The sequence below is a fragment of the Pipistrellus kuhlii genome, unplaced genomic scaffold (genome assembly GCF_014108245.1).
Source record: "Pipistrellus kuhlii isolate mPipKuh1 unplaced genomic scaffold, mPipKuh1.p scaffold_m20_p_8, whole genome shotgun sequence".
Lineage (NCBI taxonomy): Eukaryota > Metazoa > Chordata > Mammalia > Chiroptera > Vespertilionidae > Pipistrellus > Pipistrellus kuhlii.
Window position 1 is genome coordinate 574617 of NW_023425584.1, and position 25767 is coordinate 600383.

Genomic DNA, 25767 nt, shown 5'->3' on the forward strand with positions numbered 1-25767 from the left:
TGAGGAGGAGCCCAGGTGTCTGATCCGCAGGAGGAGCTCCGGCCACGCTCCTGCCTCCTGGTCACCGCTCCCAGGTCCCGGACTGCCTTTCTTTAAAGCCGCCTTTTACACGTCCCTAACCGTGTCCGTCCCGCAGCGCCCTGAGCTGTGGCTCCAGCACACGGGCCTGAAGCAGAAGAAATCCACGTTTGCAGACGGCAGATGCCGGCCGGGGTGAGGAAGAGCTACTGCTTCTTGCAGAGGAATCGATGGCGCGGGAGTTACTGGCGTGGGAGTCCGGCCGCTGGGGGGCTCGTCCATCCCCACGGCGCCCGCTAGCTGACAAGCAGCGCTGTCCACGGGCCTGGCCGCCCCTGGAGGATGCCCCCTTCCCCGGGGGGGAGGGCGAGAGGCTCCAGGAGGAGGGAGCGGGGAGCAGAGAGAGAGCGCGGAACAAGGCGATGCTTCAGAAAACACGACCTGACCGTGAGAATCCCCGAGAGATGAGAGAAGACATCGCAACCATAAAACAACGCCACGAAAAGGAACAAAGAACGGGTTCTTGGCAATTCAAACCAGGTGGCGGACGGTTGTAATTAACAGGAGATTTGGAAGATAAAGTTGAAGCAATCTCCCTAAAAAGTTAATAAAAAATTAAGAGAAGGAAGAGGAGAAGGAGGCCGAGGCCCACTTGGAAGGGCTGATACCCAATGAGCAGAAATCCTGGGAAGAGCCGACAGAGGTGGTATTTCCTTCCTGTGCGTCTTTTGGGGAGGACGTCCTGTAAACGGAGGGATGACACGATCAAGAAAGAATATCTCAGGACCCTCCACGTGCCAGACTCCGAGTCTTCCAAAGGGAGGAGCCTCGCAGACCCTCGGAGGGCAGGCCCAGCGAGCACGGGGCTGCGAACGGTCCAGAGGACAAGCGGGCGCCGGAGGGTCTGGCACTGAGGGGGGCCTCCAGCTTCCAATAGCAGCTCGGGAAGGAAGCTGGGCGACAGCAAGGCAACACCTTCACATTCCCGATGGAAAACACCGTCAAATCTGACTTGTAAGCCCGCCCACACATTGATGGATGAAACAGAAGAGTACTTCGGAAAGGCAGCGCCTGGACATTTATTTCCCGGGCCCCTTTCCCGGGAAGCTGCTTGAGGACTTGCTTCAGCAGAACGAGGGGTCGAACAAACAGAGGAAGGCACGGAGCCCAGGAAACAGAGAGTGTGACGGGCTGAAGCGTGGAGGAAAGTGCGGGGAGGAGCGGGATGCCATAAAAAGGAGTGGCCAGGATTGCGGCTGGGCCATCGGGGGCCGATGAGAACGTGCTGAATGGTCATCTCATAGCCTGCATAATAAAAGGCTAATATGCAAATCGACCTAAGGTGGACCGACCGGCTGCGATGACGTGCACTGTCCATCAGAGGGCAGACGCTGGAAGCCGGGCTCACAGCTAGTGAGTGCAGTGGCCGTGGTGGGAGCCTCTCCCGCCTCCGTGGAGCACTAAGGATGTCCGACTGCCGGCTTGGGCCCAGTCCCCATGGGGAGTGGGCCTAGGTCATCAGTCGGACTTCCCCTGAGGGCTCCCGGACTGCAAGAGGGCGCAGGCTGGGCCGAGGGACCTCCCCCCCAGCCCCGCCCCCAGTGCACGAATTTCGTGCACCGGGCCTCTAGTATTTGATAATGTAGGACTGGTCTGACAGTCATATGGAAAAAAATTAAGGGCAGGTACATTAAAACCTCAAATCTCAGCAACTAAAGAGAAAAAGAGAGGCAATAGAACTCCAGGAGAAAATAGCCGAGACCGGTTTGGCTCAGTGGTAGAGCGTCGGTCTGCGTACTGAAAGGTCCCGGGTTCGATTCCGGTCAAGGGCATGTACCTTGGTTGCGGGCACATTCCAGGTGGGGGGTGTGCAAGAGGCAGCTGGTCGATGTTTCTCTCTCATGGACGTTTGTAGCTCTCTATCTCTCTCTCTTTCTCTCTGTAAAAAATCAATAAAATATATTAAAAAAAAAAAAAAAAGAAGAACTCCAGGAGAAAATAAAAAGGTAAGAAAGGAAACACAATCACAGGCCTCAACGTGAACAGTGTTTACCTCGTCACCAAATGTGGCACACAGCACCGTGACCACATGCCCGGGGAGAGGGCGGAGCGGGGCATGCAGCGGGCTCCCGAGGAGAGCAGAGTCCGCATCCACCGCGCGCACCCCGACAGGAATGCAGAGCAGACCCGGCGACACGCGGAAGGCACACGTGCTGCGCAGAACACGGAGGTGGGTGCGGAGGACGATGATGATGGAGGAGAGTCAGACGTGGTGCCTTTGGGGGCCGGGACTGGGGCTGCTGCTGGCCAGGCTGGGAAATGATGGTTTACAGGACAAGCTACTTAACCTTTTACCCCTCTCCCCCGACATGCACATCAATCTTTGGAGAGAGTGGAAGGGAGGGAGAGAGAGAGAAACATTGGTGTGAGAGAGACACAGCGATTGGTCGCCTCCCACATCCACCAGGACCATGGCTGGGGATGGCACCTACAACCCAAGTACATGCCTCTGACCCGGAATCGAACCGGCGACCCCTCAGTGTGCAGGCCGGCGCCCTAACCACCGAGCCTGCTTCACTTGTAAACGCTGCAGGGCCTGCATGACCGTGGCAAAAATACTAATGAAACATGACATACAGCGATGGTTGGCAATACGGACCCTGCATGATGGGCTGGCGGGCCACACAGCCCCCTCCCTTCCCTGCACACTCCCCACGCCCGCCCTTTGCGATGCCTGTCGCACAGTCGTCCCTCAGGAGGCAGGAGGGTGTGCAGGGCACTTCACAGACGCCCCTCACCCCCTTCGCAGGAGCGTGGCGGGGTGGGGTTCAGGCGCCCACATCATGGCGAGGAGGGAGGGTCAGGGAGAAAGCCCCGCCCTCCTGACTCCAGGTCACGGGGCCTGAGGGAGCAGCCGTCACAGGCAGCGTGTGGGAGGCAGGCAGCTCAGGCCTCGGCCCCCGCCCCTCACCCCACCAGAGGCCTGGCTTCCTGGCTCCGTGGCCGCCTCCTTCCTGTCCTCTCCCCGCTTTGCGGGAGAGCATCCTCCAGAGCTGCCAGGACGCGGTGCGGGTGGCTGTAGGCAGACACCCTGAGGGTCATCTCCGTTGACACAACCACCCTTCGAGGTGCTTCCCCCTTAGAGGGGAGACGGGCTCAGAGGGCTCGGCCACCCGCCCACGTCCATCCCCGCTCGGCGCCCCCGCCAGGGGCCTGAGTCGCAGTAGGCACCCCGCATCTGTCTGTCGGGCGGGTAAATAAATGTCAAACCCGGATGCGATGAGGCTGCTCTGACTTGGCACCCGCTGAGAGCCAGGCCCCGGGAAGGAGCCGCCCGTGGGACCCGGCTCTGCTCTCCGCACTTGTCCTGGGGCACCCGCGGGGCCAGACGCCCAGCGGGCAGGGAGACAGGGTCTCTGGCTAATTGATTCGCCTGGGCGATTGGAGTGGGCGGCTGGAGATGGAGGGTTTAATTATCCCAAGCAGCCTCCACTTAACTGAAAGGAGTTCTGGCAAAAAAAAAGAAAGAAAAAGAAAAAGAAAAAGAAAAGGTAGGGAGAGGTGGGTATTATTTAAAAGAGCCATCTAGCACTTGTGAGGACCGCGGACACAGGACACAGCAGCCGGTCCTGGCCGGCCGCGGTCGCAGCCCTGGGAGGAAGCTCTGGGAAAAGGCCCCGAGTCCTGCCTTCCTTGTGTCCCCGCCCCTCGTGGCGACAAACGGGACACTCAGAGCAGCGGCTCGAACCACACACCTGCCCCCCCCCCCCCAGGCTTCCTCCCGGCAACCCCGAGAACGCCCTCACCTCTGTCTGTCTCGGCTCATTCAACCGAAACATTAAGATGATACCATTTCTCACAATTACCCTGTGAAGCAATCAGTGGTGCTTCACCCGCACATGTTTTGAAAGCAGCAATTATCATTTTAGAGTCACAGCGGGTGGCAGGCCCTCCTGCCAGCTGCCGGCCTGAACCCATGCTCTCTCGCTCTGCGGAGGGGCCCGTTCTGCGGAGTGTCTCTGGGCCCATCTGAAACACGGCATTTCTCGCCTCCCTTGCAGCTAGGGGTGGCCGGGCGACACAGTCCTGGCCTCTGTGAGGTAAGGGGAAGTTTCAGGTGAGTCATGGGGAGGGCGCCTTGGCCTGGGCCGGGGGCAGAATGGCGAGGAGAGCCTCTTCCTTGTCCCTGTCTCCCTCCTGGGATGCGGACACAATGCCCTAACGCACAGCAGCTGCCCTGTGAGCACGGAGACAGAGGCTGCCTGGGTGCTGCAGGGAGCTGGGCCCAAGCTAAGCTTTGAGCCCTTGGTCCATCCTATCTAATAAAAGAGTAATATGCAAATTGACCATCACTCCAACATTCAAGATGGCTGCCCCATGTGGTCAAAGATGGCTGCCACAAGATGGCCAGCAGGGGAGTTCAGTTGGGAGGGACCAGGCCTGCAGGGAAGGGCAGTTAGGGGCAGCCAGGCTGGTAGGGGAGGGCAGTTGGGTGAAAACAGGCTGGCAGGGGAGCAGTTAGGCATCAATCAGGCTGGTAGGGGAGTGGTTAGGGGTGGTCAGGCTGGCAGACAGAAGCGGTTAGGGGCACTCAGGAAGGCAGGCAGGTGAGCAGTTGGGAGACAGCAGTCCTGGATTGTGAGAGGGATGTCCAACTGCCCATTTAGGTCCAGTCCTCGTCGGACATTCCTCCAGGGGTCCCAGATTGGAGTGGGTACAGGCGGGGCTGAGGGACACACAGCCCCGGGCCTCTGGTGGAAGGATAAATCCCTCATGTGCATGGAGTTCTGATTTTGTGTCTGTGGCTTGCGGGTAGGAAAGCGATCCTCACAGACCCCTGTGACAAGTAAGATCTACGACATCTGAGAGCCCCCTCGCGGTCCCAGACACGCTGAGCGCTGGCTGTGCTTCGCTCGTGTTCCTCTTTCCAGATACAACACCGAGCGAGCGGGCGATCGATAAGACAGCACCGCCGTGGACGGGCGCCGCCGGCGACAGCCACAAGGGGTGTGTCTCCCGGGGCGGCCGTGCGCGAGGCGGTAGGCACAGCCAGGACACGGTGACGAGATGACACCACCTTTGTCTGCCCGGCCGTTCCTGCATGGCGGTGCCTGGCCGGCCATTCATCTCGCCTGCTGCCTCGGTGCGGCCTCCAGTCGGAGCTGACCTGATTCCCAGGCCCAGCCTCCCCACACACGCCAGCCTCGCCTCTTCTCCATCAGCCCTCGGTCTTCCCGACGCTCCCAGACACCTGGTTACGGCCATGCTTCCCGCCAACATCCGGGCATCCCCCGCCATCCCCCTTGGCACCAGGGGAGCTCAAGGTGTTCCAGCCACTGCTCTCCGTGCCCGGCCAGGACCACAGTCGCTGTGGAATGCAGGTGCCAGGGGAGAGAAGGCCCAGAAGGAGCCAGGACTCAGTGGGGGAGGGGGGAGGCCCCACTTACTGAGCCGATTCCAAGGGCACGGCCCCCTCCCCGCTCCCGCCCCGGGCCCTGCGCCCACGCTCTCAGTGGCCTCGCCCTGCGCCAAGGCCGAGCCCTTCTGAAGGGCGCCCTCCTGCTCCCCCTCGGCTCTCACTTCCTGCCATAGGGAAGCCTCTGAGGAGCATTCACAGAGCCAGGCTCACACGGCCAGAAGGAGCACCCCTCCATCACGGTGGCTCTGAGTGTCAGCTGCGTTTCTGTTCCGGAGCCGCGCACACAGGATGGACAGGACAGCCCCCAAGATCTCCGGGGGCATGGCTGCACACTCGGCCACCCCTCCCTCCCACCCCAGCGTGGGAAGCACCCGTTGCTGCGGCCGCGGGAAGCCCTCCGGCCTCAGTCACAAGGAAAAGCGTTCTCTCCTGCGGTCGCCTCGGCAGCCTGGCCCACAAATGCCGTTCGCCACGGGAACCGTGAAGTCACCGAGAGCACCAGGTTCCTCCAATTCACGACTCTCGGTGCGTTCGAAGACAGCCTCTGCTCCATCCGTGGCCCTGGAACACCCTCATCAGCACCTCTTCCTCCTCCTGCCGCGGGCGGGTCGGTTCACCATTTGGGCTGGAGAAACTCCAAGAGCCCACGGTCCCCCGTGCCTTCGTCACGCCAGTCTCCAGACGGGGTGCAGTCACGCTACTCAGCTCGTGGGGGGATTCAGTAAATGTTTGAATGGGATACTCTGAGGACCGCCGGTTTCATAATAAAAGCATCACCTGCTGGCGCTCTGCAGCCTCGTCCCGCCTCCATCCTTGGCCGTTCCGTGTCTCCACGCCGCTGTGGTTCCCTCCCTCGCATTTCTCAGGAAAGGTCACCAGCGTCCTCAAAGTGGAGCCCCACCAGAGAGCAGCCAAGGACGAGAACTGGAAGGTTCTGTGGAAACGCACTCCCACTAAACCTTCCCTTGATCTTCTCACTGGGCTGGCATTGGTCCCACGGGACAGACCACGTCAAGTGGCAGACAGGCGGCCCCAAGGCCTCTGGATGTTTGTTGGGGCAACATTTGAAAGTCTGGTGGTAAGGATACATCAGAGCAGACGTAAAGCAGGAGACTGGGAACTCTACTCATCCATCCATCCATCCATCCACCCATTTATCCATTATCAATCCATCCATCCATCATCCATCATCTATTCCATTTAACCATCCATCCATCCATCCATCATCCATCCATCCATCACCCATCATCCATCATCCATTTCATTTAAACACTCATCCATCCATCCATCTAGCCAGCCAGCCTCCATTCCATTTAACCATCCATCGATCCATCCATTGATCCATCCATCCATCATCCATCCCATTTAATCATCCTATCATCCACTCATTATCCATCCATCATCCATTATCTATCCCATTTAACCATCCATCTATCATCCATCATCCATCCCATTTAACAATTCATCCATCTATATATTCATCATCTGTCCCATTTAACCATTTACCCATTCATCCATCATTTATCCCGTTTAACCATCCATCCATCTATTATCCATCTATCCATCATTCATCCATGCATCCATCCATCCATCCATCATTCATCATTCATCATCCTTCATCCATCCCTTTTAATAATTCATCCATCCATTGATTCATCATCAATCACATTTAACCATTCATTTATCCATCCATCCATCCAGCTAGCCAGCCATCATCCATTCCCTTTAACTATCCATCATCCATCCACCCATCATCTGTCCATCCATCCATCATTCATTATCCATCCTTCCTTCCATCCATCCATCCATTCATCCATCATCATCCATTATTTATCTATCATCCATTATCTATCCATCCATCTATCCATCCATCTATCCATCCATCCATCCATCCATCATCCATCCATCATCCATCCATCATCCATCCATCATCCATCCATCATCCATCCATCATCCATCCATGTATCTGCAAACAGCTCTGCTGACGATTTCAATCAACCTGCAGGGTACCAGGTGGTGGTCCACAGTGACAGGTGCCGCGGGAGGCAGTGGAGCAGCAGTAGGAGCCGAGGAGGCAGGAGGCTCGGGGGTCCACCTGCACTGGCTGCTCAGGTCAGCGAAGCACCGGGCAGGAAGCGCGGCCGGGTTTACAGGTCCCAGGCTCCTCTTCTTCCTCCGAGGACTCAGGTGAGAGCTGGACTCTCGGGCCTCGGTCCCTGGGCAGGTCTCCAGGCAGCAGAGGGCGGAGGAGGTGCTCTGAGGGCCGTGAACACGGCCTCGTTAAGATGGGCCATCTCTGAAGAGCCCTCTGCTGTCCGTGTGGAGAGTTGGGGGACTGGGGTCCGTGTGCAGGGCACCCCCACACAAGGAACATGGAGCGCCTGCCCTCAAGGGGTTAAATGTGTATGCTTGTTGGTGTGAAGTGCCATCGTCCCCCTAAAGAGGGGCTGTAGCAGAAGCTGCACTCAAATCAAAGAGTGAACCCCAAAACCTTGGCGTGGAGGCACCAAGGCGAGGCTCCTCTCCAGAAAGAACGTGCCTGGCTCCACTCTGCTGCTGTGGCCTCGGCTGCTGAGCCCCCGAGCCCCCCGCTGTCTGTGCACCGGGCCGGCAGACCTACATCCTGGGCTGTGGCCGCGCCCACGGCCGGCACCAGTCACTGTCACCCGGTCCCGCCCGGCCACAGCCAACGGCAAACTCCATGGAGACCTCTGCCCGGGCGTCCCGGTAATTAGCTCCACCAAACGCATTACAGGAGAGAGACCGTCCACCAAACGCATTACAGGAGACCGTCACGATGGCCGCCCTGCGGTCAGAAACTCCCCACCTAGTGGGGCGTCTCTGGCTGTCTGTCTGTCCTGTTGCTTAGGTCCTGGGGGCAGGGAGCCCTGTGGCCGGAAGACCCTGGACAGACAGGCTGCGTGTGTGTAAGGGATGGCGTTCCGATGGCTGCGCTGGCTCCCTCCTCCGAGCACTCCCTCCTGTGCGCGCCTTCCTCCCCTTGGAGGGGAGCCCTGTCGTCCGTCATCTCATCTCGCTCGTGAACGGCCAGAACAAGTCCCAAAGGCCCTGCGAGAGGAGCTGGAGTCTCCAGGCTCAGACCGCCCCGCCCCCGCCCTCACCCCACCCCGCCCCGGGGAATTACGGGCACGTCTCACTGGCACCTACCGCTCCCACGGCTTCGGGCGGGGAGGCCTCTGAGCCTGGAGGTGCCAGTGCCTCTCCTGCCGACAGTCAGACTCGGCGAGGTGTCGCACGACCGTGTGGGACACGAGGACACAGCAGGACAGCCGGCGCCCGGGGGGCGGGTCAGGAGGAAGCGAGGAGAAGGCCCCCAGCCGCCCTTCGCACTGACGGCCTCGGGCGGTGGTCGGCAAGCTCATCCGTCCACAGAGCCAAATACCAACAGTAAACGACTGACGTTTCTTTGGAGAGCCACATTTTTTACACTTAAACTTCTCCTAACGCCACTTCTTCAACACAGACTCGCCCAGGCCGCGGTGTTTAGTGGAAGGGCCACCCTCAGGGGCCAGAGAGCTGCGTGTGGCTCGAGAGCCAGTTTCCCTACCTCTCCCCTTGGGGCGTGGGAATGTGAGGCCCTGCTGTCACCCCTCGGAGCAGGCCTCCGGGGACGTGCCCGCTAGTTCGGGGGGGTAGGGGGGTGGCGGGGCTCGGAGCAGCCAAGAGGCGGAGCGGATGGGACAGGGATGCCCAGAGGCGCACCCCTGGCGGCCGCCCTCTCCCTCCCGCCCTCCCCCCGCTTCGCTGTGACTCGCTTGGCTGAGCTTCCCTTTTCGGCCGTGCACCTGTGGGCGCTAAATAAAACAGAAAAGCCGTCTCTGTTCCCCCACCACCCCGTCTCTCCACCCCCCTCTGCGCCCTGCCCTGGGCAGCCGCTCCCCCCGGTCCCACGGCCCCTGGTGCCACCGGGACAGGCGGGTGCCGGCCCCGGGCCGTGGAGCTGACGGGAGGGCGCCCAGGAGGGCGGGTGCCAGGGCACTGGTCCCAGGGGCGGGTGCCAGGGGTCGGGTGTCAGGGGGCAGGGCCCAGGGAGTGGGCCCAGCTTTTAGACACAGACGCTGTGCCCATGTCCCCTCCGCCCAGGGGTGCATGGGCACCCACTCCTTCCCCAGGAGCACCCTCAGCCTGGCACCGTCCCCATCAGAGGAGAGTCAGGAAAACCCCTGGCCGGCGGGCTCAGTGGTGACCGTTGACCTATGAACCAGGGGTCACGCTCAGGACACAGGCCCGGGTTGTGGGCTCCATCCCCTGTGTATGGCGTGTAGGAGGCAGCCGGTCCACGATCCTCTCATCATGGATGTTCTCCTGCTCCCTTCCGCTCTGAAACCATAGACACATCCGGGAAAAGCCAGGAAGGCCCGCACGGAGCTCAGGATGGGGCTCCACGCAGGCCGGCGCCCTGTGCGCAGGAGCGGGTCCCTCAGCTGCGGGAGAGGAGGCCCCGCGTGGCCGGGAGGCGAAGGCGGGAGGAACACGCACGCCATCAGCGGGCGGCGTGGGCGGCGCCAGGGAAACGGCAGAGCCGGGTGCCCGCCCCGCCCCACAGTCCATTCCCTCCGACCAGCCGGCTCCCTGGCCCTGGCGGGGCCCAGGCCGGGGGTGGGGGCGGCCGTGGGGGTACTCATGGCTCACACACGCTCTGCCTCCTCGGGATCCCCGCTCCCTAGTGGCCCCCGAACTGCAGCTGCAGGAGCGGCGCCTCTGTTCTTAGCGGGGGCCGTGGTGGGCGGCCGCACTTCCCTCTACCTCTGCTCTCAGCAGCCGCTGGCGCCTTTCCAGGAAGGGAGGCTGGGAGGGGAGAGGGGACCCGGGGCGGCAGACAACCGGTGGTCTGCCACGGGCAGCGGGGGTGGGGGTGGGGGTGTCGGGGGTCAGGGGGCGCGGGTAGGGGGGTCTGGGCAGCAGCGGAGTCACCAGGTCTGCCTGCCCAATGCTGGCCGGGGCGGCGGCCGGGGCGGGAGTGCGGGACCCAGCGCCCCTGAAGGGACTTCCTTTTGCTGCTGTTAACCCTCCAGAGAGGTGCGTCTCAATGAATTGTTTTTAGAGAGAGTGGGATGGATAGAGAGAAACATCCTGACCGGGGCAGGATCCGGCCTGCAGCCGAGGTCTGTGCCCTGGACCAGAGTTGAACCCGGGCCCTGCTGTTCTCAGGCCGGCGCCCTACCCACCGAGCCACACTGGCCAGGGCCCTGAAGAAACGTTTGAAAGCCTCACTCGGAGGTGCTCAGAGCCACGGGGCTTGGTGTGCAAGCCCCAAACCCCAGCCCCTCCAAGCCTGGGGAGGCAGGAGGACACCGGCTCCGGCCAGGCCCACCTGGGACTCTGGAGCCGGCCTGCTCGGGCGCTGCTTTATTTAGCTTCGCCCTGAAACCCCGTTCTGCACGGCGTGGGCCTTGCCTGCTGACTCAGCTGCTGCAGCCAGAACTCATCAAACCCCTTTTCAAACAGGTCCGGCGATTTTATTTTCTGATCATAAATATGAGATTTAATTAGCAGCTTGCCGCTAATGAAGTTGCCGTGGGCGGCGGCCTGGAGACTCGGGGCGGGTGAGGGGGCGGGGGAGGCCTGCCTGGGGACGGGGCCGCTGCCCTGCTGGCTCTCCCCCGCCCTCCGCGTCCTGCACAGCCCAGCAGCGGGCAGGCCGCCGGCCTGGATGGACACCCAGGGCCCTGCCCTCAGGCGGAGAATCGCGGGGTGTGTGTGTGTGTATGTGTGTGTGTGTGTGTGTGTGTGGAACGTCCCGTCCCTGGGCGGGCTGACTTCTCTTGCAGCTGCCACGCTCCACGCAGAGGGAGAAGGGAGGGGCTGGGAGAACCCCGAGCCTCTGCCGAGAAGGTGAAAGAAAGGCCAGGAGAAAGCCAGGAGCCAGTTACCCCGTCTGAGGTGAGCAAGGTGTCAGGAGACCCGGGCACCCAGCACCCACCCTGCCCTTCAACGCCCTCGGCCTCGGTTTCTCCAAGAAATAATCTCTAAACGGTCACCTGCTGATAGGAGCCGCACCCAGGCGGGTGGAGTTTCCGTGGTGATTAAAAGACTCTGACGCCGGCTTCTCGCATACAACGGGCGCTTAACTCGGAGCTTCATCGTCCCTGAATCGGCCCCCAGCGAGCCGGCGCCCAGGCTTCTCTGGAGGAAGGGCTCCCCCGAAGCTAAGCCTGACGGCTCCCCTCCCCCCGGGGGCGGACCAGGCGCCGGCGGGCGCTGGCCCCTCACCGCCCCGCGCTCCGCACCACCGCGCCCAAGGCCAGGCGTGTGCGGAGGGGGCCAGGGTGCGTCCCTCACACGTGCGAAGGTCACGGCTCTGCACACCCCCCGCGTGTCCCCGCGTGAGCCGCCCCCTCCTCCCGAGCCCCAGCTCCGAACTCGGCTCCTCTGCCGCCCAGCGCATGGGCCTGCGTCCCGGGAAGAGGCTCAGCGGGAGGTGCAGCCGCTGAGGGTCACGCACCTCCTTGCTGTGTTTTTTTTTATTAAAAAATATTTTCATTGGTTTCAGAGAACCAGGGAGAGGGAGAGAGGGAGAAACACCAAAGGCTGAGAGAAATCCTTCATCTGCCGCCTCCTGCGCGCCCCACACAGGGGATGGAACCCACAAAAACAAAGTAAAAACGAGGCGATGTGATATAACGGCAGAGTACATACGATTTATCACAAGGCAGGCTGTGATCAAGGTAGAGGTACGTTTCAGAAGCCACAGAGCAACTGCACACACGCATGGAGGGAACAGGTAGGAGGCTGGCCAGCCAGTGGAGAGGAAGTGGGAACCCAAAGACTTTGGTCAACCTAAGGGCAGGCGAGAAGGGGAACTGGAACGGAGAGCAGGCCTGTCAGAAAGGAAACAGAGACTGAGATGGTGCCTGCCCACGGGCTGCCCTCTGCCACGAAAAGCCAGACTGGTCAGAGGGGGCCAAAAGTGCTTATACAACGTGCTGCTAATAAGAGACACTTCAAATATAGGGACAGGGACAGGGCGAAAGGAAAGGAGCCATTGTCATTAGAAAAGCAGACTTGGGGAAAAGGAGAGTTGATAGAGGCCAAAAGGGACATTTATCTATATAAAAGCCTAAGCAACCGAATGACCGGTGGATGGGTCGCTATGACACACACTGACCACCAGGGGACAGATGCTCACTGCACAGGATCGAGCCCCTTCCTGTCTGGATCAGGCCAAAACTGGCTACCTGACATTCCCCCGAGGGGTCCTTGTGAGAGGGCGCAGGCCAGGCTGAGTGAGGTGCACGGTGCACAAATCCATGCACCTGGCCTCTAGTTTTTTTTATAATAGTAACAACATACAATCTGAATGCGTATGAATTTAATTATAGAGTAACGGGCAAAAAAACCCCCAAACAAGTGGATAGAACAAAGGGATTAGCCAGGCCCACAATTGTAGCTGTAGATTTCTTTTTCATTGCAATTATTTATTATTTTTTACAAAGCATAGTTTATTGATTATGAGAAACATCATAACCTCCATCGGCTGCCTCCCGCACACCCCTCCCACCCATAGGGATGGAGCCTGCAACCCGGACAGGTGCCCCGACCACGGACGAAGCCCAACCAGCGGAACGGCGCCGGCCAGGGCTCTAGTTGTAGATTTCAACGCTCCTCTCTCAGTAATTGTCGGAACAAATAAATAAAGACCAAGGAGGTGGAAGGTTTGGACAACACGATCACCACGTCACCCGGTGGCATCTATTTACAAAACCCTGCAGCCAACACCTGCAGACGCTGCAGAATACAGAGGCATTTCGAATGTCCGTCACACGCTCACCAGCACCTTCTGCTGGGCCATAAAACAGGTCTCCACAGCTTTGTAAAGATTAAAATTATGAGAAATACGTCCTCTGACACAAGGAACTAAACGAGAGACGATAATTTAGAAGCTCCTGGAAAGCCCCCAGATCCTGGGAAGCTGAACGGCAGTCCTAAGTAACCCATCGATCACAGAAGACAAAGGAAGAAAAAACTGAAAATATTCCGACTTGAATAGAAATGAAAACAAAATACCAAAATGTGTGGCATGCAGCTACACCGATGCTCTGAGGGGAAGGTACACATCTAAATGCTTCTGTTAGGAAAGAAGGATGATTGAAAACGAGCGTTCTGAGCCGAGACCGGTTTGGCTCAGTGGATAGAGCGTCGGCCTGCAGACTGAAGGGTCCCGGGTTCGATTCCGGTCAAGGGCATGCACCTTGGTTGCGGGCACATCCCCGGTAGGGGGTGTGCAGGAGGCAGCTGATGGATGATTCTCTCTCATCGATGTTTCTAACTCTCTATCCCTCTCTCTTCCTCTCTGTAAAAAATTAATAAAATATACTTAAAAACAAAAAGAAAAAAAGAAAGAAAACGAGGTTCTGAATGTCTACACGAGGACGCAGGAGAGCCGAGCAGAGGAACGGCGATAAGAGTGGGAAAGCAAGAAAAAAAGAAAATTCAGAGCAACGTGGGAAAATCAATGAAATTAAAAGCTGGTTCTTTGCGAAGATCAACACGATTGATAGACCTCTAGCTAGAGCGAGTAAGGGGGAAAAAGGGACGAAACGAAATTACCAATATTAGGAAGAGGAATGAGCTGTCACTGCAGACTCTCCGGGCATCGGGACCATATTTTGGAAATACTAGAAGCCTGCTGCATGAAATTCGTGCACTTGGGGGGGGTCCCTCAGTCCGATGGCGAGACGGCCCAGGCTAGGCCGAAGGACCCCACCAGTGCACGACTGGGGCCGGGGAGGACAAGGGAGGCTGACCAACTGGGAAGGGACAGTGAGAGGGCTCCAGGGCATGCCCGGCCCATCTCGCTCAGTCCTGATAGGCTGGACCCCAGCAGCAAGCTAACCTAGCTGTCAGAGCGTCTGCCCCCTGGTGGTCAGTACATGTCATTGCGAGCGGTTGAGCGGCCTTAGCATATCATTAGCATATTACACTTTGATTGGTTGAACGGACGACTGAACAACCAGACACTTAACATATTAGGTTTTTATTATATAGGGTCATAGAAAACTTTACGTCCACAGATTCTACAACATGAGTGGTGAGGACACAGTGATTGGCAAGACACACATTCCCAAAACTGACCTCGGAAGAAACAGACAATCCTAGTGAGCCGGCTCACGCACACACGGCACATTTTAAAATCGTTATCAGAAACCCTCCCACAGAGAAAGCCCCAACTTCCACGGCTTCACCAGCGAATTTTGTCAAACCTTTAAGGGAGAAATGGCTCATCTACACCCACTCTGTCATAGACACAAGGACAACTCTCACCTCCTTTCAGTGGCCGGCCTGCCCCGGTGCCGAGGCCCGGGAGGGCGGCCCGCGGCCGAGCTGCCCGAGGGCTCCCCGTGGCAGCACACACGCCCAGGCCCACGCCGAGGGCTCCCCGTGGCAGCACCCACGCCCAGGCCCACGCTGAGGGCTCCCCGTGGCAGCACACACGCCCAGGCCGGGATCCGCTCTCCGTGGCAGCACACACGCCCAGGCCCACGCCAAGGGCTCCCCGTGGCAGCACCCACGCCCAGGCCCACGCCGAGGGCTCTCCGTGGCAGCACACACGTCCCAGGCTCAGAGCCGCTCTCCGTGGCATAACACACGCCCAGGCCCACGCCGAGGGCTCCCCGTGGCAGCACACACGCCCAGGCCCACGCCGAGGGCTCCCCGTGGCAGCACACACGCCCAGGCCCACGCCGGAGGGCTCTCCGTGGCAGCACACACGCCCAGGCCCACACCGGAGGACAACTGCAGTGAGAGCATCACTTATTTATCCGTTTTAAACCTATTTTATTGATTTCAGGGAAGAAGAGAGAGAGAGAGGAAGAGGGAGAGAGAAACATCCATGATGAGAGAGAACCATGGATCGGCTGCCTCCTGCACGCCCCACACTGGGGATGGGGCCGAAATCCAGGCCAGTGCCCTGACCGGGAATCAAACCCAGGACCCTTCAGTCCACAGGTGGCTCTGTCCACTGAGCCACACCAGCCAGGGTGTGTGGAAGGTTCACAATCAGCTGACGGACCGCAGGAGACCGGTGCCGAGGCCCGGGTGAGCGGGTCTGAGCCGCGCGGCTGGGACCGGATCCGGGTCAGTTCGGCCTCCGCGCCCACCACCCCTCCCAGCACCAGGCGGCGAGCGCTCGGCCTCCCCAGCGAGTCAGCGGGGCGGCCCCGGAGGCACGCCCTCAGGGAGGCCCCGAGCCGGGGGCACGTGGGGAGTAACCAGGAGTGATGGGATAGAGGCGACTTCCCTCTCCCCGCCCGCGGGACGAATCCCCGCTGTTTACATGCAAAGGTCTCCTGCCTCCTGCGGCAATAAATAACCAATAAACAACCAATAAGTAACCAATAAATAACCCGCTCGTCACTCACCCGCCCAGGTGCCTGGCTGCTTCCTGGCCGCCTCCCGTCCCGCTGGGTTCCATTCACCCTCGGAGGACCCAGGCTGGCAGGGGGTGAGCACAGAGCAGCGGGACGGCAGACATTAGCCGCCACGAGGAAAAGAGGGGGCGCCCATGAAGAACCCCGCCATCTGCATGGGGGTGACAGGGAGGCCACAGACCAACACTCCGAGCAGCTCCCGTACAGCCGACACCGTCTGCAGGGCGCCCTCCCTGCTGTCTCCTGGTCTCCCCCACTTGTCATCTCCCCGACACAGTGCTCCCCGACACTGAGTGCTCCCCGACACCCAGCGTCCCCGACACCCTGTGCCCCCGACACCCTGTACCCCCGACACCCGGTGCCCCCGACACCCTGTGCCCCCGACACCCTGTGCCCCCGACACCCTGTACCCCCGACACCCAGCGTCCCCGACACCCAACGTCCCCGACACCCAGCGTCCCCGACACCCTATACCCCCGACACCCTGTACTCCCGACACCCTATACCCCCGACACCCTGTACTCCCGACACCCTGTGCCCCCGACACCCTGTACCCCCGACACCCTGTGCCCCCGACACCCTGTACTCCCGACACCCTGTACCCCCGACACCCTGTACCCCCGACACCCTGTACCCCCGACACCCAGCGCCCCCGACACCCTGTACCCCCGACACCCAGCGCCCCCGACACCCTGTACCCCCGACACCCAGTGCCCCCCGGTGCCCCCGAAACCCGGTGTTCCCGACACCCTGTGCCCCCGACACCCTGTACCCCCGACACCCTGTGCCCCCGACACCCTGTACCCCCGACACCCCGTACTCCCGACACCCAGTGCCCCCCGACACCCAGCGCCCCCGACACCCTGTGCCCCCGACACCCTGTACCCCCGACACCCGGTGCCCCCGACACCCTGTGCCCCCGACACCCTGTACCCCCGACACCCTGTACCCTCGACACCCAGCGTCCCCGACACCCAGTGTCCCCTACACCCGGTGTTCCTGACACCCTGTGCCCCCGACACCCTGTGCCCCCGACACCCTGTACCCCCGACACCCAGCGTCCCCGACACCCAGCGTCCCCGACACCCTATACCCCCGACACCCTGTACTCCCGACACCCTATACCCCCGACACCCTGTACTCCCGACACCCTGTGCCCCCGACACCCTGTACCCCCGACACCCTGTGCCCCCGACACCCTGTACTCCCGACACCCTGTACCCCCGACACCCTGTGCCCCCGACACCCTGTACCCCCGACACCCTGTGCCCCCGACACCCTGTACTCCCGACACCCTGTACCCCCGACACCCTGTGCCCCTGACACCCAGTGCCCCCGACACCCTGTACCCCCGACACCCTGTACCCCCGACACCCAGCGCCCCCGACACCCTGTGCCCCCGACACCCAGCGCCCCCGACACCCTGTACCCCCGACACCCTGTGCCCCCGACACCCTGTACCCCCGACACCCAGCGCCCCCGACACCCTGTACCCCCGACACCCAGCGCCCCCGACACCCTGTACCCCCGACACCCAGCGCCCCCGACACCCTGTACCCCCGACACCCCGTACTCCCGACACCCAGTGCCCCCCGGTGCCCCCGACACCCGGTGTTCCCGACACCCTGTGCCCCCGACACCCTGTACCCCCGACACCCTGTGCCCCCGACACCCTGTACCCCCGACACCCCGTACTCCCGACACCCAGTGCCCCCCGACACCCAGCGCCCCCCGACACCCTGTACCCCCGACACCCAGTGCCCCCGACACCCTGTACCCCCGACACCCAGTGCCCCCCGGTGCCCCCGACACCCTGTGCCCCCGACACCCAGTGTCCCCAACACCCGGTGTTCCTGACACCCTGTGCCCCCGACACCCAGTGCCCCCCGGTGCCCCCGACACCCTGTACTCCCGACACCCTGTACCTCCGACACCCGATGCCCCCGACACCCTGTACTCCCGACACCCTGTACCTCCGACACCCGATGCCCCCGACACCCTGTACCCCCGACACCCTGTGCCCCCGACACCCTGTGCCCCCGACACCCAGTGCCCCCGACACCCAGTGCCCCCGACACCCTGTACCCCCGACACCCAGCGCCCCCGACACCCTGTACCCCCGACACCCTGTGCCCCCGACACCCTGTACCCCCGACACCCCGTACTCCCGACATCCAGTGCCCCCCGACACCCAGCGCCCCCGACACCCTGTACCTCCGACACCCTGTGCCCCCGACACCCTGTACCCCCGACACCCAGTGCCCCCCGGTGCCCCCGACACCCTGTGCCCCCGACACCCAGTGTCCCCAACACCTGGTGTTCCTGACACCCTGTGCCTCCGACACCCAGTGCCCCCCGGTGCCCCCGACACCCTGTACTCCCGACACCCTGTACCTCCGACACTCGATGCCCCCCACACCCTGTACCCCCGACACCCTGTACCCCCGACACCCTGTGCCCCCGACACCCAGTGCCCCCGACACCCAGTGCCCCCGACACCCTGTACCCCCGACACCCAGTGCCCCCCGGTGCCCCCGACACCCTGTGCCCCCGACACCCTGTACCCCCGACACCCAGTGCCCCCCGGTGCCCCCGACACCCTGTGCCCCCGACACCCTGTACCCCCGACACCCGGTGCCCCCGACACCCGGTGCAGGTGATTCAGTCCAACAGAGGGAAGTGCGCTCCTGCAGGAGGAAGTGTGCGCGGCTGGGACGGAGCGGGGTGAGGAGGCGGGGAGGGGCTGGCGCGGCCGTGCTGGGGGGGGGGGGAGGGGAAAGAAAGAAAACACATCTTGGCTTCTGAGGAAAGGAGCCGGGGCCCGAGATTTCAGTAAAACTGCTGTCAGACACAGAGAAGGACATTGTGTGTCGGTCAAAGGGTCGATGGGTGGACGGAATGGAACAGTTACAGACAGCTGTGCGTGTGCCCACCCCGGCAGGTCCCTGTTGGCACTGAACCCCCGGAGCAGTGCCCCCGGGCAGCGGGCGGGGGACCAGCAGGAGCAGGAGGGACGGACGGCGCTGAATGCCCACACAGGGCTGGTCCCCGAGCGGCTTCCCGCAGGCCTCGGGGTTAAGCAGGGGCAGCCCGGCCGGAGGGGCGCGGGGGCCGAGCGTGGACCTGTGAGCCAGGAGGTCAGGGTTCGATTCCCGGTCAGGCACAGGCCTGGGGTGCGGGCTCCATCCCCAGTGAGGGGCGTGCAGGAGGCAGCTGATCTGTGATTCTCTCTCATCACTGATGTTCCCTCTCTCCCTCTCCCTTCCTCTCTCTAAAAACCAATTAAAAATATTTTTAAAAGAACAATAATAACAACAACGATGGGGCAGAGTTTAGACCAACATGGGAAGAGCCCCAAGGAAGAGCAGAAAAGCAGCTGCTGGACATACGTGTTGTATGAAGCCCCAGGAGGCCCCACACTGAAGCCTGTCTTCCTGTCGCCGCACCCGCACCCGGTGTTTCTCCCCCTTCCTCTCTGAAACCAGCAAGAACGTGTGTGTGAGGCAGAGGCTGAGGAAGTGATGGTGTTAACGACGGGGTCAGACAAAGGGGGGCACGCACGCTCCTGGCAGAGGCTCCGGCGGGTTATAGGTTTGGAGGGACCTTCAGACCCCTTGGTCCCCCGCCGACAAGCAGCCCACGCCTGGGCCACGTGTGTGCCTGTGAGCGGGTGCCCTGGCAGGTGGGGGCTGGCTCAGGCTCGGGAGGAGGCCAGTGTCCCCCCTACAGGCAGGAGGGGCAGGGCCGCTCCGGGTCCGGGTCCGGGTCCGAGGCCGCGGCCGGTGGGCGGCGGGCACGCTCACCTGCTGCCATGAGTCACGGCGCCGCGAACAGGAAACGAGGGCGTGCCGGGCGCAGGCTGACTCAGGCAGCCTTTCGGGGCCTCTGGCCGGTCTCGGGGGGCCCGCTCTCCGGGGGAACAGCCCAAACCCCACCACGGCAACCCGCTCTGTGGGGAGCCCCTCGACCCGCCCGGACCCGGGTTTGGACTGAAACAGAACCGGGCCGTGTCTGGGCCGAGGAGGCGCACGCCCCCCCCCCCCCCCCCCGGAGGCAGGCGGGGTCTGCGGGGAGCTCGGTGCGTGTGGTTCACCCGCAGCCACGGGGCTGGTGACGAGGGCGGTGCAGCCCCGGGGAGGGGGAGGGGGAGGAGCCCGGGGCCACACGCACGCCCAGCAGTGAGGCCCGCCCGCACCCACGGAGCAGCATCGCGGGAGCAAGGCCGCAGCCCCGAGGGCGCCCCACACCCCGAGGGTGCGGACCCCGGGGCTCAGGCCAGAGGCGGCAGGCGGAGCCCGGATTTCGGCGAAAACACAGGCGGGACCACGTTCAGGGGAGCAGGGCGGCCCCTACGCCCGGGCCGTCCCCGTGAGGAACGTGGAGTCTGGAACGCTCCCCGGACCCCAGGGCACCCGCTCCAGAAACTAGCCAGGAACGGGGTCAGGGCCGGGCCTGCTGCTCCCCGCCCCCAGTGTCCGCTGAACCCCGAGATCGGGGCGAGGGGCGGCCCAAAGGGAGACCCCGCTTCGTGCAGAAGCGTCACCGTGGGGTGTGGACGCCGGCCGGCAGGGCTGCGAGGCCCCCGGCATCTGCTGTCCTCCTCCCCCTCCCCGCCCCCGCAGCTCTCACCCCCGCCCCCCTCCGAGCGGCCGGGTGGGGAGCCTGGCCCCCACGGCATCTGCTGTCGCCCCCCCAGCTCTCACCCCCGCCCCCCTCCGAGCGGCCGGGCGGGAGGCAGGGCCCTCTCCATCCTGCTCCGGAGACAAACCCAGGACACGGCAGCCGCGGACAGTGACAGCCCACCATGGAGGTAGCTGGCTCCCAGCAGCTTCTGAGAGTGAAGACGGAGCTGGGGAGAGGGCGGCTGTGTTATTCAGCGGGACGGAACCCTGAGCCACCCGGATCGGGACCACTGGACCGGGATGACCCGGACCGGGACCAACTGGACCAGGACCACCCGGACTGGGACCAACCGGACCGGGACCAACCGGACCGAAACCACCGGACTGGGACCAACCAGGCCAGGACCAACCGGGCCGGGACCACCCGGACTGGGATCAACCGGACCGGGACCACCGGACTGAGACCAACCAGACCGGGACCAACCGGACCGGGACCAACCACGCCAACTGGGCCGGGACCACCCGGACCGGGATCAACCGGACCGGGACCACCGGACCGGGACCAACCAGGACCAAATGTGTTGGGACCAACTGGGCCTGGACCACCTGGGCCCGGACCCGTTTAAAACAGCCTGGGCCGTTTCTTTGCAGCAGCTTCAGGGAGTCAGCCCTACACCGACGCCGGACGGGCACCGGTTTCACTTCACACGGTCGGTCCCTGAAGTAACTGTTCCCGAACCCAGGTGCCAGCGCGGGGCTGTGCCCTGGGGCCACGGGGGGGGGGCGGCCCCTGGGCTGCTGTGTGCGTGTCAGCGAGAGCCGCACACGGCCCCCCGGCGCCATCGGCAGCCCTGACGCCTCACACGGCCCCCGGGCGCCATCGGCAGCCCTGACGCCGCACACGGCCCCCGGGCGCCATCGGCAGCCCTGACGTCCCACACGGCCCCCGGGCGCCATCGGCAGCCCTGACGCCGCACACGCCCCCCGGCGCCATCGGCAGCCCTGACGCCGCACACGCCCCCCGGCGCCATCGGCAGCCCTGACGTCCCACACGGCCCCCGGGCGCCATCGGCAGCCCTGACGCCGCACACGCCCCCGGGCGCCATCGGCAGCCCTGACGCCGCACACGCCCCCCGGCGCCATCGGCAGCCCTGACGCCTCACACGGCCCCCCGGCGCCATCGGCAGCCCTGACGTCCCACACGGCCCCCGGGCGCCATCGGCAGCCCTGGGCACAGGAGGCCCGAGTGACTGTCGCCACACAGCACACAGGAGCTCGGGCGGAGACAGGGAACACGCGTGTGGTCCGTGCCTGTGCGGTTCAGGGCAGGCGGGGGAGGGGTCACCGGCTCAGGGTGCACAGTCCTCTCCTCCGACCGGGGGTCCCCCCACATCCCCAGCGGGGTGCCCCGACCGCTCTGACGGGGACGCTGCCCGAGAACGTGTCCTTCAGGCGGGGCCGGCAGGCCTGGGGCAGCGGAGACGGGAGCACCGCCTGCCACAAAGCGTTTCTACGGGTCAGAGGACGGGAGAGACTCGGTGATGAGGGTCACTGACCGGCTGCCTCCCGACGCCCCTGCGGGGACCGGCCGCCCCCAGCCTGTGCCCCCGGGATCCACCCTGGCCTCCTGCTCCTCGGGGCGCTCAGCCCACGGGATCCAGCCACGTCCTCCTCAGCCCCGACCCTGCTGTTTCCCTCTCATAAAGGGGGTCATGGCCCACGCCAGCCAGGCACCCCGACTCTCCCCTCCACCAACCACAGCCCGTGCCCGCCGGCCGGCCGAGCAGTTCCTTCAGACGCCCATGTTCCCGGCGGCCCCTCCGCCAAGGGGCTGAGTCCCACCGGCCCCGCCCTCAGGGGCGTGGGTGCGGCTCCAGCGCCCCCCGGAACAGGCCGCCCGAGAACAGGACACCCGGGGACAGGACGCCCGGGGACAGGCCGCCCGGAACAGGCCGCCTGGGACAGGCCGCCCGGGGACAGGACACCCGGGGACAGGACGCCCGGGGACAGGCGGTGAGCGCGCCCGGGGACAGGACGCCTGGGAACAGGCCGCCCGGGAACAGGCCGCCTGGGGACAGGCCGCCCGGGGACAGGCCGCCCGGGAACAGGCTGCCCGGGGACAGGCCGCCTGGGGACAGGACGCCCGGGGACAGGCCGCCCGGGGACAGGCCGCCCGGGGACAGGACACCCGGGGACAGGACGCCCGGGGACAGGCGGTGAGCGCGCCCGGGGACAGGCCGCCTGGGGACAGGACGCCCGGGGACAGGCCGCCCGGGGACAGGCCGCCCGGGGACAGGCCGCCCGGGGACAGGCCGCCCGGGGACAGGACGCCCGGGGACAGGACGCCCGGGGACAGGCCGCCCGGGGACAGGCCGCCCGGGGACAGGCCGCCCGGGGACAGGACGCCCGGGGACAGGACGCCCGGGGACAGGCCGCCCGGGGACAGGCCGCCCGGGAACAGGCCGCCTGGGGACAGGCCGCCCGGGGACAGGACGCCCGGGGACAGGCGGTGAGCGCGCTCGGGGACAGGCCGCCCGGGGACAGGCCGCCTGGGGACAGGCCGCCCGGGAACAGGACACCCGGGGACAGGATGCCCGGGGACAGGCTGCCCGGGAACAGGCCGCCCGGGGACAGGCGGTGAGCGTGCTCGGGGACAGACACCATGCAGGGCCGGGCAGGCTGGCGCCGTCGCCTCTGCCCGGAGCTCCAGCCAGGTCCCCGCCATCGGGGGTCAGTGCACGTCACCACAGCGAGGGGCGGGGCCCCCTGCCCGGCCCCTGCCACACGGTCCCTCACACTCTGGGTGCCGAGGCTGGCGGTGGGAACACAGGCCCTGCTCCCCTCAGCGAGGCGCCGAGCGGGGAGGGCACGCTCTCCTGGAAGCAGTGGGCAGGCGGCTCCGAGGTCAGTGGCTCCCCCCGTTTATCTGCACCCCGACCGCCGCCCTGGGAGAAGGGCCCCTCACCTCGCTTTGGCGACATGCACGTCGGTGAGGAGGGTGCACAGCCAGTCCGAGGTCACGGAGGAGCACCGAGGAGCAGGGGCGCCTCGAACCCGAGTCTGCGGCCACAGCGTGAGCGCGGTCCCCTCCCCCTCCCCTCAGCCTCAGACCCCCGGGGCGGAGCTTGGACCTCCCTCCCCCCCTTGTCTGACTGTTTTTAAACAGACCTGGTCGTGCAAACTCAGCAGGCAGCCGTGTGGGGGGTCGTGGTGGGCTGGCCACGCGGGGCTTCCCGCCCCCTCCCAGGGCCCTGGGGTCAAGGCCGAGCAGAACAGAGGCTGTTCGGGTTTTTTAAATCCTCTCCGGAGGGTGTGTTCCCGTCGGTTTTCAGGGAGAGTGGCAGAGACAGAGAAACACGATGTGAGAGACATCGAAGGGCTGCCTCTGGCGCGCACCCCACCAGGGCCCGGGAACCTGCCCCCGAGGTGCATGCCCTTGGCCGGAACCGAACCCGGGCCCTCCAGCCTGCAGGCCGTCGCTCCATCCGCGGAGCCACACCGGCCAGGGCAGAGCGGCCGGTGCTGAATCCACCGGAGGAGGCTCCGCGCTCCGCGGCCACCTTCCTCGTCATCACCCTCACCGAGCTCGGACCCCACCGGCTCTCACCTCCTCCACCGCCGCCCCCAGCTGGACACGGCCCTCCGTCCGAGGACCCGCGCCGCCATGTCCGCGTGGGGCAGCGGAGGAGGAGGCGGAGGTCGCCGGCCCGGAGCCCCAGCCCTCCCCGGCCTCCGGCCGCCCCTCCTCTGGGACCCTTCCCCAGGGAGTCTGAGCTGCGCCCAGGCTGGGGCCACCGCCCACGGCACGCCTGCTCCAGGGCCTGGGCCGCGCCCTCCCCCTGGCCCCCGGCTCACGGCGCCACCGAGCGGCAGCACCTCGGGAGGGGCTGGCGGAGGCCGTGTCAGCGGATCGGGGAGGAGGGTGCACACAGGAATAGCATGCAGCCCCGAAAAGGAAGGACGGGCCTTGAAGTGACTGCGCAGGAAGCCAGCGCCACAGAAGGACAGACACTGCCCCCCTCCCGCCCCCGGCCAGGCCCCTGGGGCACCGGCACAGAGGCAGAGGCAGCGGGAGGGCGCTGGGCCGGGGCCGGGAGGCGGGCAGAGGGGAGGCGGGCACAGCCTCCGTGAGGGAGGTCCAGGGGAGGGCGGCACCTGGGAGGGAGCCCTGCCCCGCACCCTGCAGGCTCAGCGGTCACGTCTGTGCCTTCACCGCCATGGCAGCCGCACACGGAGCATCTTCCCGCAGGCAGGACGGTGGGCCCAGCCCCGGTGTCCTGCCGGCGCTGATACGTCCCCGCCGTGCCGGGAAGGAGGCTGGGCAGCCCCCTGCCCCAGACCACCGGGCCACGGCCACGGCCACGGCCACGGCCACCCACAGTGGTGTGCGGAGGGCGGGGAGGCCTCAGGCGGAGCAGGTGCTCCTGAGCGCAGGACCCCCCAGCCCCTTCCTGCTTCCTGTGGGGGCGCCCGTCCCCCGCGGGGCCATGATGCCAGGGGAAATGTTTCAGCTCAGTCACAGGCCTGGAGTGAAGGCAGAGCCCGGCCCGTCTGCCCGGCCCCACGGCCCCGCGCGGGCGGCTCCCGGGGGCCTGGCCCTCTCCTCTGGGGCCTCCTGCTCGGCCTGACCCAGGGAGGTGGCCAGGCCCAAGGCCGCCAGGACCTCATCCTCTGGTTTGTTGGGACCTGGCCCGGCCACAGCCTCCCATCCATCCCCCCTCCATTCCCCCCCCCCCCCCCCCCCCACCGCCCCTCCGCCCAGGCCCGGGCTCTCGGGAGCCTCTGAGTCAGGCCTGGCTGAGGTCTGGAAACTTCCTGTCCCTCAGGTGGTGGAAGAGGCTCCCTCCCTCCCCCCCTCCCTCCCTCCCTCCCTCCCTCGGGCAGGTGTGGGGTCACCCCGCTCCCGGGGCTGGCGCTCTGCCCGGGACACTCACACGGTCAGAGAACCTCGGAGGCTGCGGGAGGCACAAAGTGGGAGAAAGAGAAAGGCTTGGAGGGGGGACAGAGGCGGGGGGAGATGGAGAGAGAGAGAGAGAGAGAGGCGGAGGGCCCAGCACTGGCCCGGCAGAGCCAGCCACTCCCCACCCCCACGGCCAGCACACCCACAGCCCCTGAGGCCCGGCATCCTGGGAGGGGAGCCCGTGGCCCCGTCCCCCGTCCCCCATCACCCCCCTCCGCGGCCAGCCTCTTCCCCCAGTGCACCCCACCCGCTCCCCGCAGCCCTCAGCCTACCTGGGGCGCTCATGCTCCGCGGGCGGGCGCCTCCTCCATGCAGGCCGCCGGCTCCCTCCTGAGGCCCGGCCGGCCGGCCGCCCGG

At 64.5% G+C, this 25767-nt stretch overlaps 1 protein-coding gene across 1 annotated transcript; it reads left to right on the top strand.

Moving 5' to 3' along the window:
- The first annotated feature begins 2134 nt into the window (after positions 1 to 2134).
- Positions 2135 to 18488, top strand: LOC118711206 (basic proline-rich protein-like). Its single transcript, XM_036424226.1, has 2 exons — positions 2135 to 2290; positions 16140 to 18488. The coding sequence occupies exons 1-2, from the start codon at positions 2135 to 2137 to the stop codon at positions 18486 to 18488; spliced, it is 2505 nt and encodes an 834-aa protein (XP_036280119.1).
- The last annotated feature ends 7279 nt before the right edge of the window (positions 18489 to 25767 follow it).

Coding starts and splice junctions, on each gene's coding strand:
- LOC118711206 (XM_036424226.1), top strand. CDS start 2,135: ATGCAGCGGGCTCCCGAGGAGAGCAGAGTCCGCATCCACCGCGCGCAC. Junction 2,291..16,139: donor ATGGAGGAGAGTCAGACGTG/GTGCCTTTGGGG, acceptor CCCGACACCCAG/CGTCCCCGACACCCTGTGCC.